This window comes from Prunus persica, chromosome G3, assembly GCF_000346465.2.
Source record: "Prunus persica cultivar Lovell chromosome G3, Prunus_persica_NCBIv2, whole genome shotgun sequence".
NCBI lineage: Eukaryota > Viridiplantae > Streptophyta > Magnoliopsida > Rosales > Rosaceae > Prunus > Prunus persica.
In genome coordinates, this window is record NC_034011.1 from 20983411 (window position 1) to 20998204 (window position 14794).

At 37.4% G+C, this 14794-nt stretch overlaps 2 protein-coding genes across 7 annotated transcripts; both read left to right on the top strand.

The window, feature by feature from the left end:
- LOC18783030 (heat shock protein 90-6, mitochondrial) lies at positions 1278–6944 on the top strand. The gene is made up of 19 exons (XM_007214904.2): positions 1278–1624; positions 1720–1908; positions 1995–2068; positions 2307–2432; positions 2522–2615; positions 2705–2788; positions 2993–3136; positions 3245–3358; positions 3457–3594; positions 3687–3791; positions 4171–4311; positions 4410–4502; positions 4592–4669; positions 4904–5158; positions 5246–5348; positions 5460–5634; positions 5727–5832; positions 5930–6019; positions 6349–6944. Exons 1-19 carry the CDS (start codon positions 1517–1519, stop codon positions 6571–6573), a joined length of 2442 nt encoding a protein of 813 aa, XP_007214966.1. The 5' UTR covers positions 1278–1516; the 3' UTR covers positions 6574–6944.
- On the top strand, positions 7744–10991 carry LOC18781692 (OBERON-like protein). 6 transcript variants are annotated; one of them, XM_020559430.1, is made up of 4 exons: positions 7744–7860; positions 8138–8226; positions 8783–9941; positions 10162–10991. In XM_020559430.1, the coding sequence occupies exons 3-4, from the start codon at positions 8807–8809 to the stop codon at positions 10785–10787; spliced, it is 1761 nt and encodes a 586-aa protein (XP_020415019.1). In that variant the 5' UTR covers positions 7744–7860; positions 8138–8226; positions 8783–8806; the 3' UTR covers positions 10788–10991. The 6 variants fall into 6 exon arrangements, with proteins under 6 accessions (XP_020415019.1, XP_020415021.1, XP_007217170.1 ...); XM_007217109.2 differs by lacking the exon at positions 7744–7860 and adding an exon at positions 7887–8038 and having other exon boundaries at positions 10162–10787; XM_020559432.1 differs by lacking the exon at positions 8138–8226 and having other exon boundaries at positions 8789–9941.

A 14794-nucleotide genomic window follows, 5' to 3' on the forward strand; every position in this document is an offset into this window, starting at 1 on the left:
AACTAATATAACTAATGTTTATTCATCTGAAATAATGAGATAAATAAAAGAAGAAATGGAGCAGCAATATGCTAGCTGCTCTTCTCTTCAATTTTTTGGCCCTTTTGTTGGTTTTGCTTAACAACATTAACAAATCATGGGGACTATAGAGAGATTCATAATCAAGAAAAATGGATTGGGAGGTGATGGGTTTCTTTTGTTCTGTTAAAAAAAATAATAAAAACAACTTCTGAAGATTCATATCAACATATATATGTTCTTTTCTTATATTGATTTTGAGTTTGTGAAGACTGATGGTGATGAACAAAAAAGTCAGCAAGGCCTGCTAGATTCCTCATAAACTTACCATGCAGATGTACTCAGTTAGAAATTCCTAACACCACTGATTGTTTATGCTTTCTATGGATTACTTTCGGAGCAAATACTTGGAACCAGATATTATTATTAGAGTTCTAGCTCTTGCTAGTGTATTTTTAATGAACCTTTCCTATAATAAGCAAATTCTCATAGCAACATGGTCAGATCTTTTAGGAAAATGAAGTGCTAATAAATTGAAATCTCCTGATAACCAAGTTGTGAAGGTTAATTTTCATGTATATGTTAAGAATAGGAATAGCCTTTGAGAAAGAGAAATAAATCAAGGCATAGTGAAATTTCTATTTTGTTATATTGGAAGTTATCATACTTTAACCTATTCCAAAAGCCAACGGGCTTTAGCCCAGTAGAAAATGAATTTCACTTGTAGACCAGTGGTCTCAGGTTCAAATCCTTATGACACCTTAGTATTGTGCGTGCCATATTTGGCTCTCTCCCTACTATCGCTTGTATTAAAAAACATATTCAAAAAGAAAGCAACTATTACTGAGTCTAACTAGGCCGAGAACAGTTGTTATTACTGAGGTGCTCCCTCTTATTACTGAGATTTTAGTTGATGATGCTTGTATTTTGGCTAGGCCTAAAATGTTTGCTATTTATTTCTCCACTTCAATTTTATCCACTTACACTCCTTTTTTAGTTATAAAATGGAGTGTAAGTGGATAAAATTGGAGTGGAGAAATCACCACTCTTATATTTTTAAGTAATAATCTAAATTATACTAAATTAATTTAATTTATGAGAATATAAATTCGAACTTGGGGATTCGATTTTTTTTTTTTTTTAAAAGTGAAATAAAAAATTTCAGTCACAAATGATTGACCCAAACTGATCTGCAATCTGGGCAGGGTATTTAGCTGAGACTAAATGAGTTATTGGGCTCATATCAAAAGCGCCTACAAACCTAACCACTCAAAATACACAATAATAGAAAAATTTTAGTTTCATCATTTTATTGAAGTACCAAATTGCCCTTATCGTCTCCAGAACCTTCCCAAACCCCCTCTCCGCGTCTCTCTATCAGAAACCCCAACTAAAACCCTAACACCTCTCTCCACTCTTTATCCCTCTGTCACTCACAACTCATTGCTCTCTCTCCATCTCTTGGCCTTCGCCATCCATCTATCTATCTCAAACCAATATGCATAGGCTTCCTCGACGCTCCGTCTCCGCTATCCTGCGCCACGGCGGCGCACGTCACCGGACCACCGCTGCTCCAATCTCCTGCGCTTCTACCCACTTGGGTTCGGTGCGTTCTCTATAACTCTTGGGTTTAGCTTTTTACGCTTTGAGAAAATGATTATATATAAAAAATCATCTGAATTTTTATGTGTATTTGTGTAGGTGGGAGAAACTGATGCCAAAGTGAGATGGCACTCAGCGTTGGCCTCTGGGAAGTTTAACCCTTGCAAACCCACGGCTCAGTTTGCCTCCAACAATGGACTGTGCTTTGGCAACCGGTTTGAGTCCACTGCTGCAGCCTCTGATGCATCGGCCGAGCCTCCCGCTGAGAGATTCGAGTATCAAGCTGAAGTAATGTCATTTCACCTGTTGGGTATTTTTTAGATTGATTTTGAGGATCAATGGTTTTGAGAGTGTTGTTTTCTTCATGGTTACAGGTCAATCGCCTCATGGACCTCATTGTTAACAGCTTGTACAGTAACAAGGAGGTGTTTCTTAGAGAGCTTATCAGGTACCTATTTGGTATATCTGATATTATGTAGTATTGATTGTCATTTCTTTCCTATTGGGTTACCTTGAGAGTCCGAAAATTGCGATTGGACAGGTGGAGCCTGAATTGATCATACATTGGAATTTGAGTTAACAGTACTAAACACACATTGGAATTCAAGAAATAGTTGTTGTGTTTGATTTAGGTGGCACTAAGTTATTTAGCGTATGATATGTTGACATTATGAATTTTTCTGCAGCAATGCAAGTGATGCCTTGGACAAGCTCAGGTTTCTCAGTGTTACGGAGCCTGATCTTTTGAAGGGTGGAGGTGATCTTGATATCCGTATCCAGACTGATAAAGACAATGGGATCATACATATCATGTAAGCTTAACTGGTTTTTACAGTATTTTCTTTCCCTTAATGATTCTTCTTCACCATATCAATGGTGTGGTCTTTCCCTTTGTGTGAAGTGATTCTGGTATTGGTATGACTCGGCAAGAACTTGTTGACTGCCTGGGAACAATTGCACAAAGTGGGACCGCAAAGTTCTCAAAGTTGTTGAAGGTATAATAAGTCTTTGAGATATTGTAAGTTATTTGAATTTGAGATCCTGCATTGAGGTATTTTATATGCTTACAAATTTGGTTTATCAGGATAGTAAAGATGCGGGTGGTGACAACAATTTGATTGGTCAGTTTGGTGTTGGCTTTTACTCGGCATTCCTTGTTGCTGATCGGGTAAGTTCTTAACCAGAAAACTGTGAGCTCCTACGACTTTTAATCCGTTGCTTTCTTCTTTCAGTCAAGTGGCTGAATATATAATAGTGTTGGGGTAGTCCTCCCACTCCCCAAGTTTCTGCCTACCCTTTCCATTAAGAGTTGAAACTTGTGTATAGAAATATCTGAACTGCTCGATTGTTATGCACCTCCTGTGGGTTGTAGGTTGTCGTCTCCACAAAGAGCCCAAAATCTGACAAACAATATGTATGGCAAGGAGAGGCAAATGCTAGCTCGTATACAATTCAGGAGGAGACTGACCCTGAGAAGCTTATTCCTAGAGGAACCCGCCTGAGCTTGTATCTCAAGGTCAGTGTAAAACATTTTTTAACTTATGAATAAATAAATAAAACCCTGTATAATTTGCCTATGACTTTGATCTCCAAGCTAATTCTTTATCTGTCTGGCTACTTTCAGCGTGATGACAAAGGTTTTGCTGTTCCAGAACGGATACAGAAGCTTGTGAAAAACTATTCACAGTTTGTTTCTTTTCCTATATACACTTGGCAGGAAAAGGGGTACACTAAAGAGGTAAGAGTTTTTTCCCCATCTTCTCAATGCTTGTACTTTTGTCATTGGTTTTGTATGTTGTATGTTCAGGGAAATTATTGGGGACGATTTCATTTCAGGTTGAGGTTGATGAGGATCCAGCTGAATCCAAAAAGGATGGAGAAAATGAGAAAACCGAGGTACAAAAGAAAAAAACGAAGACTGTTGTTGAGAAATACTGGGATTGGGAGCTCACTAATGAGACACAACCAATATGGGTGAGCCTTAACAGTTTCTTCTTTGTATGTTTACTCTGCTTTTTATGGCAGTAACTTTTTTATGCTCACATGATTCCAATTGATATGTACAGCTTCGCAATCCTAAGGAAGTCACTACGGAGGACTACAATGAGTTCTACAAGAAAACTTTTAATGAATACTTGGATCCACTAGCATCTTCGCATTTCACAACAGAGGTATTTTATGACTATTAAGATCCTCAACAAATGCCACTTGTAGTAGAATTTTGAAGTAAATGTTGCATATTTCTGTATTATCACATGATGTCTGCTTCTTGAGTTGGATAAAAGTTGTGTGGAGTTGACAATAACTAAGTTAACTATGGGTTTTTTTGTTGTAGAATTTTTATAATTGCATATTTGTGGTATAGTGGCAACTATCATGATGTCTTCTTAAGTTGGGTAACAAATGGGTGTTATCTAAATTTGAATGACAATTGAAAATACAGCATTAGTGCCTGAAGTTAGGATGAAATGTGTAGTTCTGTTTGACAATGTACTCGTACTTAATTGCTCATATATTCTGCTTTTAAGTTGAAGAGGTTGGTATTTGCAGGGTGAAGTAGAATTCAGGTCTATTCTGTATGTTCCAGCGGTTGCTCCTAGGGGGAAGGATGACATAGTCAACTCCAAGACAAAAAATATAAGCCTCTATGTGAAAAGGGTGTTCATTTCAGATGATTTTGATGGAGAACTGGTAAACAAAATAAAGACATTTTTACAACAGAGTAATGCATGGTTCTCTTAAATGGAAGCTTATTGGTTCTAATTGCTTTTACATTCCCTTTTGAGTAGTTCCCTCGATACTTGAGCTTCGTCAAAGGTGTTGTGGACTCAAATGATCTTCCACTCAATGTTTCACGTGAAATTCTTCAGGAGAGTCGTATTGTAAGTACATCTAGCACACTGTCGTTTTAACCTTTAGGTTCCAATTAGTTTACTTTAAACAAACTGTTGTTTCTGTGATCTACTTGAAGGTACGGATTATGAGGAAGCGCTTGGTTCGGAAGGCCTTTGATATGATCCTGGGAATATCCATGAGTGAGGACAGAGCAGTATGTTTTTGCTTCTGTTTTCTTATCATCCTTTTTTGTTTGTATGTTTTCAGTCTTGTGGAATTATGGTACAAATTTCAACATCTTGGCAATTACTCCTCAGCCATGTCTTGTTCCTGAGTCCTGTAGCTGTGACTCTGAATCCTGATGTTTTCCAACCCCTCTGCTGCTTGGGGTAGCGAATGATATTGCCCCTCTACGTTCTTTAAAGATATCCTTTGTTGTTTATTGCAGGATTATGAAAAGTTCTTCGAAAATTTTGGAAAGCATTTGAAACTGGGTTGCATTGAAGATCGTGAAAATCATAAGCGTATTGCTCCATTGCTTAGATTTTTCTCTTCCCAAAGTGAGGATGTGATGATCAGCTTGGATGAATATCTTGAGAACATGAAACCTGAGCAGAAGGGTATCTATTACATTGCTTCTGATAGTGTAGAAAGCGCAAGCAATACACCATTCCTGGAAAAACTTCTTGAGAAGAATTTCGAAGTATGTTTTGCCTCTCAAATAATTTGATATATTTGATTATGCTGTTTTATGTATTTATGGATGATTTTTGTTGTGCTATTCTTGTAGGTGTTGTACTTAGTTGATCCAATTGATGAGGTTGCCATCCAGAACCTGGAATCTTACAAGGAGAAGAAATTCCTTGATATTAGCAAGGAAGATCTGGATTTAGGTTAGTTCATTGGAGCCCTTTGAGTTGATCCGATTGACTTGACATTCTTGCTTCTTTGATTATGTTTCCTTTGCTAAGGAAATCTGATATGTATGAATGACCTTTCTGCAGGGGATAAGAATGAGGAAAAAGAAAAGGAGATTAAGCAGGAATATGGCCAAACATGTGATTGGATTAAGAAACGTTTGGGTGACAAAGTTGCCAGTGTTCAGATTTCAAACCGTCTTAGCTCGTCACCCTGCGTTCTTGTATCTGGGAAGTTTGGTTGGTCTGCCAACATGGAGAGGTAGAGTCCCTCTGTTGCTGAATACATATGTCAAGAATTCATATTACAGAACCTGATTGTTATCCTCTAAACTTGTGATTGGACGTTTCCAGGTTGATGAAGGCACAAACTGTTGGTGATACTTCTAGCCTTGAGTTTATGAGAGGCAGGAGGGTGTTTGAGATTAATCCTGAGCACCCAATCATTCAAAACTTGAATGTACGTTTGCACGGAGAAAGCTACTCTCCCCAACTCTCCCAATCTTAGAAGACTATGGTTTTAGAAAATACAGTAACATTTTAATCCTGGTTTGCAGGCTGCAAGCAAGATCAACCCGGATGATGAAGATGCTATTAGAGCTATTGATCTTTTGTATGATACAGCTTTGGTGTCTAGTGGTTTTACCGTGAGTATTCAAGCTTGCTTCACATCTCTTGTTAAAACTGCTCTTAGGATTATATGATCTATAGCAACCATTCTTCATTGTAACTTGACCATTAAGAAATCCTAGGCCCTGAAATGAAAATGCACTTGACCTCGTGGTTTGGTGAAAATGAGAATTGCTTTTTTGGATTTGAAGGTGCCACTATTTGTTGGTTTGAGACACTAACGCTACAGACAAGTATCACTCTCTAGGAATCTGTTGTAGCCCATGCTAAGGATGATGATTTGCATGCTTATTTGATCAATGTTTGATCTTCTTACACATTCAACTTGTATGTCTTGTTGATGCAGCCTGAGAATCCAGCACAGCTGGGTGGAAAGATATATGAGATGATGGGTTTGGCTCTTTCTGGGAAATGGTCTACACCTGTCGCCGAGGTTCAGCAACCAGGACGCCAACACCACAACCCAGAGACGTTAGAGGCTGAGGTTCAGCATCCAGGAACCCCACATCACAACACCAAGATATTAGAGGCTGAGGTGGTTGAGCCTGTTGAAGCTGGTACCCAGAAATGAGGAGCAAGAGGCATTTTTCCTTTTTGACACTAAATTCTCTTTCTCATGCACAAAATTCAGTGGGTAGGTCTTTTAGTGGTGCAGTTGATAAATGTCTGGACATGAGTGTTAGATATATATATATTTGAGGGAGCTGGTGACCAGAAATAAGAGCACAAAGCAACTTTCATTTTTTGGTACCAAATTTTCTTACAAAATTTCAGTGGTAGGGCTGGCTGGTGGTGTTCATATATGGAGACGAGTGTTATGATATATTTGATGGACGTAGGCTGTTTGGCTGAACTCTATGGGATTACTTAATAATCTTATGGTTATTTTGACTAATTCCTTTCTCTTTAATTTGTACTTGTTTTAGTTTGTCTTTTATTTAACTAATGTGCAGCATCGGATTGATCTGCTATATTCACCCCAAGACTGCAGATATTATTTCCATATGACATCATTTTAAATTCCGAGCCTCTTTATTTAGCATCAGTGCATTTATACGCGTTTAGAAAAATCTAAACTCTTTAATTGATCTAATGGAATTTAATTATTTCACATCAGCACAATTGTATTAGATTAAAAAGTCTCCTTTTGCACTGTATCACTTACTCATCTATTCCCCCTTCTCTCCTGTAATCGCATCATAATTATCAAAAGCTGGAATTTGATCCCCAGATCAATTCGACATGGCTCATACCAATAAATTATCTTTTTTAATGTATTAATTTTGACTTAAATATGATATATGAATTAGTTCTCATAAAAAAAAAAAAAAATGGCTCAGAATCCTTAAAAATTGGTTCTCATAGATAGTCTGATTCTAATTTGTTAATGGTGCAGTTTGCAAGGAATATAATGTGAAACTAATATTTATTTTCAAATTTGATCAATCAAAATTATTCAAGTATTAAGTGAGATAAATGTTTCCTAAAATATAATTTTAATTTTCCATGTATGCTACGGCATTTGGCAAAGAAACATGTGCAAAAGTCAAGCAGGCCAAGCAGTGAAGTTACCATTTTGACCTTGACAGTACAACGTGTCGTGAACGACGTGACTGGTCAGCAAATAAAAAACAATACAAGAAACGTGCTAAGCCAGTCAATTCCAACCCAAGACCGGCTGAGCCGGTCACCCCCAACGTTAAAAGTCTTCACTTTCCCGGTAAAAACACCGTTGCCGTGTCCCAGGGGCAAAATGGGAAAACCACCTCTTCATAAAAAGTGAATTAAACTTCCCAATCTGTCTCCGCGTCTGCTCTCGTCTTCTCTACTGAGCTGAATTTCTCTCGGGCTTCGTCTGGTAAGCACTCTCTCTCTCTCTCTCTCTCTCTCTCTCTCTCTCTCTCTCCCCTTCTCTCTTTGTTCCTTCTGTTTGGTCGCTGAGAAAATCGTAGAAAATGAAAGAAATTTTGTTTAGTTGGCATCGAATTTGTTGCTGTTGATCTAAGAATTTAACGAAAAGTCCACACTGAACAAAGGCAAGTATTTATATTAGGATCGGTTCCGTGACCTCTGAATTTGCTGCTTAGCCTTCCATTTATTATTGTTGCTTTAATTCTCTCTGTGAAACGAAGCAGGTTAATCACCAAGCGAAGCAGATTCAACGGCATAGTAGACTTATTGTTTTGAAAAGAAAAAATTGGGGTTTTCTATTGTGTGCAAATTGGTAAAGGTCTGCCTTTTTGTTATATGTTTCTGACATGTTGCTGTTGCTAGAACGTTGTTTCATTTCGTAATTTGGAGATTAGAGGCTTTTCTGAAAATAGCATGCTTAATATTGATAGTCTTACGGCAAGAAAAAGCTTAGATTGGTAGTATTATTTTATTCAATTTCAGTACTTCTGTTGTGATGATTAATTCTCCGGAATCAGTACGACTGGCAGCTTTTAATAGATGTAGTAGAACCTAGATGATATGCTTCTCGTAGCAGTTTGGGTAATCACAGGTATCCAAGCCAGTTTGATGTAACTGAAAATTTGTCAAATCGTCTCACCATGTGCTGTGTTGCTTTTGGGATTTCATCTTAACTGATAGTTGTATATGTTTGTCTGTGCATGCACATGTCTTCTTTTGGGTGCTGAATGCGTGTTGTTAATTCTCAACGATGAGAAATCTTCTATATTTTTTAACATTCACTTTCAGATCTAATATGCAAAATGTCACGATAGCTTTCAGAAGAGTAAAAATGTTAGGGTACTTGGCTGATACTTCTATTTCTGTAGTTGCAGAAGTAGCGGATCTGGTGGATGGGTACATCATCTGGCTCCAATATACACCACCAACCTTCATCAAAGATGCTTCCTCCTCGTCAGCAACCACGAGCTGGGGGACTACAAACCTCCCTCTCCCTTGTCTCTTCAGATCCTCGGCTTTCCCCTGAAGAACCCAGATCAAATTCTGATCACAGGCGTGAGTCCCCTACTGAGAGTGCCAGTTCTCGAGAAACATGGCCTACTGCTGATGCCATAATGGCAAAGAAGATGGAGAATGGGAAAGCAGAAAATGATTGCCCGGAACAATCAGTCATTCGTCGTCTTTCCAGCGCTGATAAGATATCTCTTCGAGACATTGCAAGAGAGCGAGTTGACATAATCTCTGAAAAGATGCATCACCTACCTGATGAGTTTCAGGAAGAATTAAAGAACAACCTCCGAGTAATCCTTGATGGGAATGGTGGTTCGCAGCAGAGAGACGAATTTTTTATCCTGCAGAAGCTTGTTCAAAGTAGAACAGATTTAACAGCGAAGACTTTGATTAGAGCACACAGAGTACAGCTTGAAATCCTTGTTGCAATAAATACCGGGATTCTGGCCTTTTTGCATCCAAATATCAGTCTGTCGCAAACTTCCCTTATTGAAGTTTTCGTGTACAAGAGATGCAGAAATATAGCATGCCAAAACCAGATTCCAGCTGATGATTGTACATGCGAGATATGCACTAAAAGAAATGGTTTCTGCAATCTTTGCATGTGTGTAGTATGTAACAAGTTTGATTTTGAAGTGAACACTTGCCGTTGGGTTGGTTGTGATTTGTGCTCTCATTGGACTCACACTGATTGTGCTATTCGGGATGGACTAATATGCATGGGTGCCTCTGGTAAGAGTGGATCAGGGTCATCCGAAATGCTTTTTAGGTGTCGAGCTTGCAATCGGACATCTGAGCTACTGGGTTGGGTCAAAGATGTTTTTCAACACTGTGCACCTGCCTGGGACCCGGAGGCTCTGACAAGAGAGCTTGATTTTGTTAGTAGAATTTTTCATGGAAGTGAAGACCCCCGAGGGCAAAAACTCTTCTGGAAGTGTAAGGAACTCAAAGAAAAGATAGAAAGTGGACTTGCAGAGTCATCAGCAGCTTGCAGAGCAATATTGATGTTTTTCCAAGGTATATATTCAGTGTACATCCTAGGGAAGAACCATGTGTTCTGGTACTTTCAAGTCTACTGGAATAATATTTGTGGTTTATTAGGAATATTTGAACTCCAACTCTAGATAAATTTTCGTGGAATTTTTGTCTCAATTTTAGTAATCTGCATATTGTTTTGCCCTTTTTTTATTATTCATTTATCTATATTGTCCTGATTTGAAGTATCTTCTTTATGAAGAGCTTGAGGTAGACTCTCCAAATCCAAAGAGCCTGGAAAATGGGGAAAGTGGACGGCTGATAGCCCCGCAGGAGGCCTGTAATCGAATTGCTGAAGTGGTGCAAGAGGCCATAAGGAAGATGGAAATGGTGGCCGATGAGAAGATGAGAATGTACAAGAAAGCCCGAATGGCTGTTGAGGCTTGTGACAGGGAACTCCAGGACAAGGCCAGGGAAGTTCAAGAACTAAAGCTGGAGAGGCAAAAAAAGAAGGTACAAATCGAAGAGCTGGAGAAAATTGTGAGGCTCAAACATGCAGAAGCCGATATGTTCCAACTCAAGGCTAATGAGGCAAAACGAGAGGCTGAGAGGCTCCAGAGGATTGCTCTTGCCAAGTCAGATAAATCGGAGGAAGAATATGCCAGCAGCTACTTGAAACAACGATTGAGTGAAGCTGAGGCAGAAAAGCAGTATCTATTTGAGAAGATTAAACTGCAAGAGAGTTCGCGGGCATCCCAGAGCAGCGGTGGTGGTGGTGACCCATCTCAGTTGCTGATGTACTCAAAAATGCATGATATGCTTTACAATGCCCCTCCTAAGGCAGACTGCCTGCCAAACGAACGCCATCCTTTCAGAAAAAATCCTTGAGGAGTGGTTTCTAGTATGTACCGTGTATTATTTTAACTTCAGTAGTGGCAATGTTACTTTCTTTGGTGAACTAGTTTGAATGCGATGACTTGTTGATTATGACCTGTGGCCTGTGGGCATTTTTATCTATCTACGAAGGCTGGTAGCTTTTTAACTGTTTCCTCGTGTATAAAAATAAGTATATGTTTTGGTGGTGTTGGTTCAGTGTTTTGGGTTTGATTTATTTGATACATATCTTTTTATTATGTAAATTTGGCCTCGTCGTCTCATTTCGATGAAACCATGGGTACCATGGATTCCGAGCACGGAGATTGTGGGTAAGGTTTACTGGAACGAACATAAAGTTCTAAACGCCATAGTGGTGCTAATGCCATGACACCTAATTGTAGAGCTGTTAGAGACATATGGAGTGACAATTTTGGCATTGTTTAAGAACAAGCCCGATCTTCTGGAATGGGTGACGCTGATGATCTTGCTGGGGGTGCCTGATGGAACCAGAGATCCATTTGCAAAATGCAGCAAATGCCCGAAATTTAGTGCGGTTGTATCGAATGGCTGAGGATGAATTCTTGGAGATGATGCAGCACTTGATAATTCCTGATCATTTGGCATGAAGAAGGTTATATTCGTATTTCGCAGCGATTTGGGGATGCTGCTATGTACGAACTGAAGAGGATAACAAATCCATGGTAAGAGCTCATTCTCATGTCAGCCATGGCTGCCTGCAGATCGGTTTCGTTGATTTGTTTTGCAAGCTTAGACTCTCCAACTGCAAATAGGAGAGAGATGAAAAACCAGATGGCCATCGAGTACAACTTTGGGTGTAATTCTTTGAGCTGCTGATGTACAGGGATGGTATAAAATTTATAGACTGGTTTGCATTTCATTCTTTTTTAATCATCAATCAAAGATGATCGGTTGAATGTTTGGCTGCGTTCATTCTGTAAAGGGGTTCAGTTGGAAGGTGATTTATGCATGACGGGCAGGTAGTAATTACGCTTTTTTTTTATTAAAAAAAAAAAAACTTTGATCTACATTTTCTTTCTCTGTTTAATCTAGTGGTCCTAAGTTTCCCCTCTAGTTTGTTATAAATAAAAAAAACACAATTCTCTTTTTATGGTGCCCAAAAAGAGAGTGTTCCAATGATCAGACACAATTAATATCTCAACTGCTGAACAAAAACATTTCAAAAATAAATGTTATGGTTGATGCATAAAATAGCGTTCACTTGTGAACCCAAAGTCTTAAGTTTGATCCCCTTTGCCCAATATCGTTTGTGCTAAAAAAACATTCTTTTAGAGTAATAACAACACAATGTTGACCCTTCCAGTCAAGTGGGCTGCATTCAAATGTGATTAAACGGTTGTTGTATGATTGTTATCTTCTTCTGCTTAAGTAAATATCAAGCTTTGAACATCAATTTGGCTGCATTACAAAGTTTGAATTTGAAGCTTAAGTTTGACCAAAGAATATATAGGTCCAATTTGTTGAGGACAGAATTGGAGATTGCAATCTTTCAAACTCAATATTATAATAGAGCAAAGATAAGAAGAGCAAACATCATGCGTGAGAATGACCCAAAATGGACTGGTTGCCTTTCAACATTAACATCACATACAAATGAAAGACTTTTTAAAGCTATTATTATGGTCATATATCAACATTAATAAATGGAAACTACTTCGATAAATTGTTAATACCAAATTAGAGCAAATTGCATGCTCGAGACATGCGCAAAATAGCAAACAGATAAACGAAAACAAGAATCATGCCAAAGAACAATTGAGTGATTTGCAGCAACCTCAGTCAAAGACGATGTATAACCAAAAGAGAACATGAGCAGTGTTAGAGAGCGGATTTTGGGAGAATGATTGGATTGAGAACATAGCCTAAAATGGGTGGTGATGAACTTCAATCTGAGCATGGCTTAGAAGAAATCACCACAAGAGACTTCTTATTCAAAACGCCTCAGTGGACTTATTCACTAACCTAAAAGGAAAAGACGAGAAGAGAGGAGGGGGAGGAGAGGCAGTGACGCTTCTTCCTCCTCCCCCTTCTATGGAATTTTTCCTTTAGAACTCACAAAGAGAGAAAGCGGCTAGGATTTTTTCAACTATCCCAAATAGGCTTGTCACCTTCTACCTGGTAGTGTGTACTAACTATAAGTACAATAAGTAGCTAATTCTTCCACCTTATTGCGGCTCGCATTAACATTATTTTCGTGACTTTCAATTTAACGAAAGATTTTGTAAAATCATTATACCATGTCATCATGTTTGAAGTGATATTAATCTTTGAAGGTAATCTATTTGAAGCTAGTGAGTTTCGTCTCAATTTTTAAATAAATGACATTGTTTGAGTGGCTAATCATGCCATTTCAACCTAATTACATGATATGGCTGTGCAACAGATTTTTTTTTTTTTCTCCAGAAGAAGATATTGCAAATGTTAAGTTACCTGCTGCCTAATGGATATGGTTTTCACCAGAAAAGCGATGCATGATTAAAATATTTATAAAAATAAATAAATTATACTCTTGATGATTGTTGGTTTAAAGTTAGAGTTTTTTTATTTAAACACTACACTTCTCTTTGTTTACCCCAATTTTTAATTCAAAAATTTCACACTTTTTAAGAAAATTCCAATATATTCCCAAACTACCCCTACAATACACGCCCAGCAGAAAAAATAAAATAAAATAAACTCATCAATGTCACACCTCACACCCCACACCCGCTATCTTGCCTCTCACCACTCTAAGTTCACCTTAACCTCATATTACTTTAAAATATAATTAATAAAAAATAAAAAAAAATAAAAACACTGTTATCAAATGTATAGCAGCATTATTTTATTTTTATTTTTATTATTTAAAAAAAATTATTTTCTTGTTCAACAAAGCAAACCCATGTGGCAATTTCCAGATTATATATCAATCAAAGGTTTAGGCAAATACTGTTTCTTTGCTTCGCAGTCAAGGTCTGGTTTTTTTTCCTCAAGTTTTGTTTCTTTGATTATGATGATGATTATTATTATTATTTCTCATTTGTTTGTTTGACTATGATTTTCCGTATTTAGGGTTTGTGAAGAGAATGTGAGAGTGCAGTAGGTTTCTTGGATTAAAAGAGAAGAGTAACGGAGTTTGTGTTTTTCTAAAACTTAATATGAAGTATTAAGTTTGATGACCTTTTTTGTCTTTTAACACAATAAAAACTTAAGAGCTTAATGATTTAAGTATTGTGGTGAACAAAGAAAAATGTGAAGTTTAAATTAAAAAAACTCTTAAAATTATTCTTGTTGATAAAATAATTCTTCCAAAGTTAATAAATAAATCAAACATTATTGATAATAGCTTTAATTATAGTTGTGAACCTTTGGCTTGGCTGGCTGTAACGTGAAAATTAGGACAATATGCATTTTATGGAAGCTATTCGGACATTCCTTTTCATGGGAAACCCTGTATTAATCATCAATTCCTCAAATGAAAGTCATTTCAAAATTAATAATTCCGCGCAGTTAAAATAATTGCAAGGATACATCATATAATTCCGCTAATCTGCCCATGCTATAACGTGAATGTAGGATTATCATTATTATTATTATTATTTTCTTTATAAAAGACGATGTAATTTTATTAAATCAATAGGAATAACATTACAAAGACCGTAAAGGGAGCCATCCCAATAATAATATGACAGACTTGAATAAAACTTCTCCACTGACTTGAGCCAGCCGAAAAGCTTAAAGCATCTAGAGACAATTACTCTCGAAAGTAATTTTTCTATAATCCCCTCAACCGCCATAATTTTTCCGAATTTAGTCTAATGACATTAAGGACAAAAACTAGCAGCTAACCGGCATGACTTTTATAGAGAGATTAAGAACACCCATCAAACTCAACTAAGTTTCTGAAATCATAAAAGAAAAAACACAGAAAACTCATCAAGTTTCTGGAATTTATTGAACAAAATAAACCAAAATAACAAACTAAAATAACGCTGTCAAAA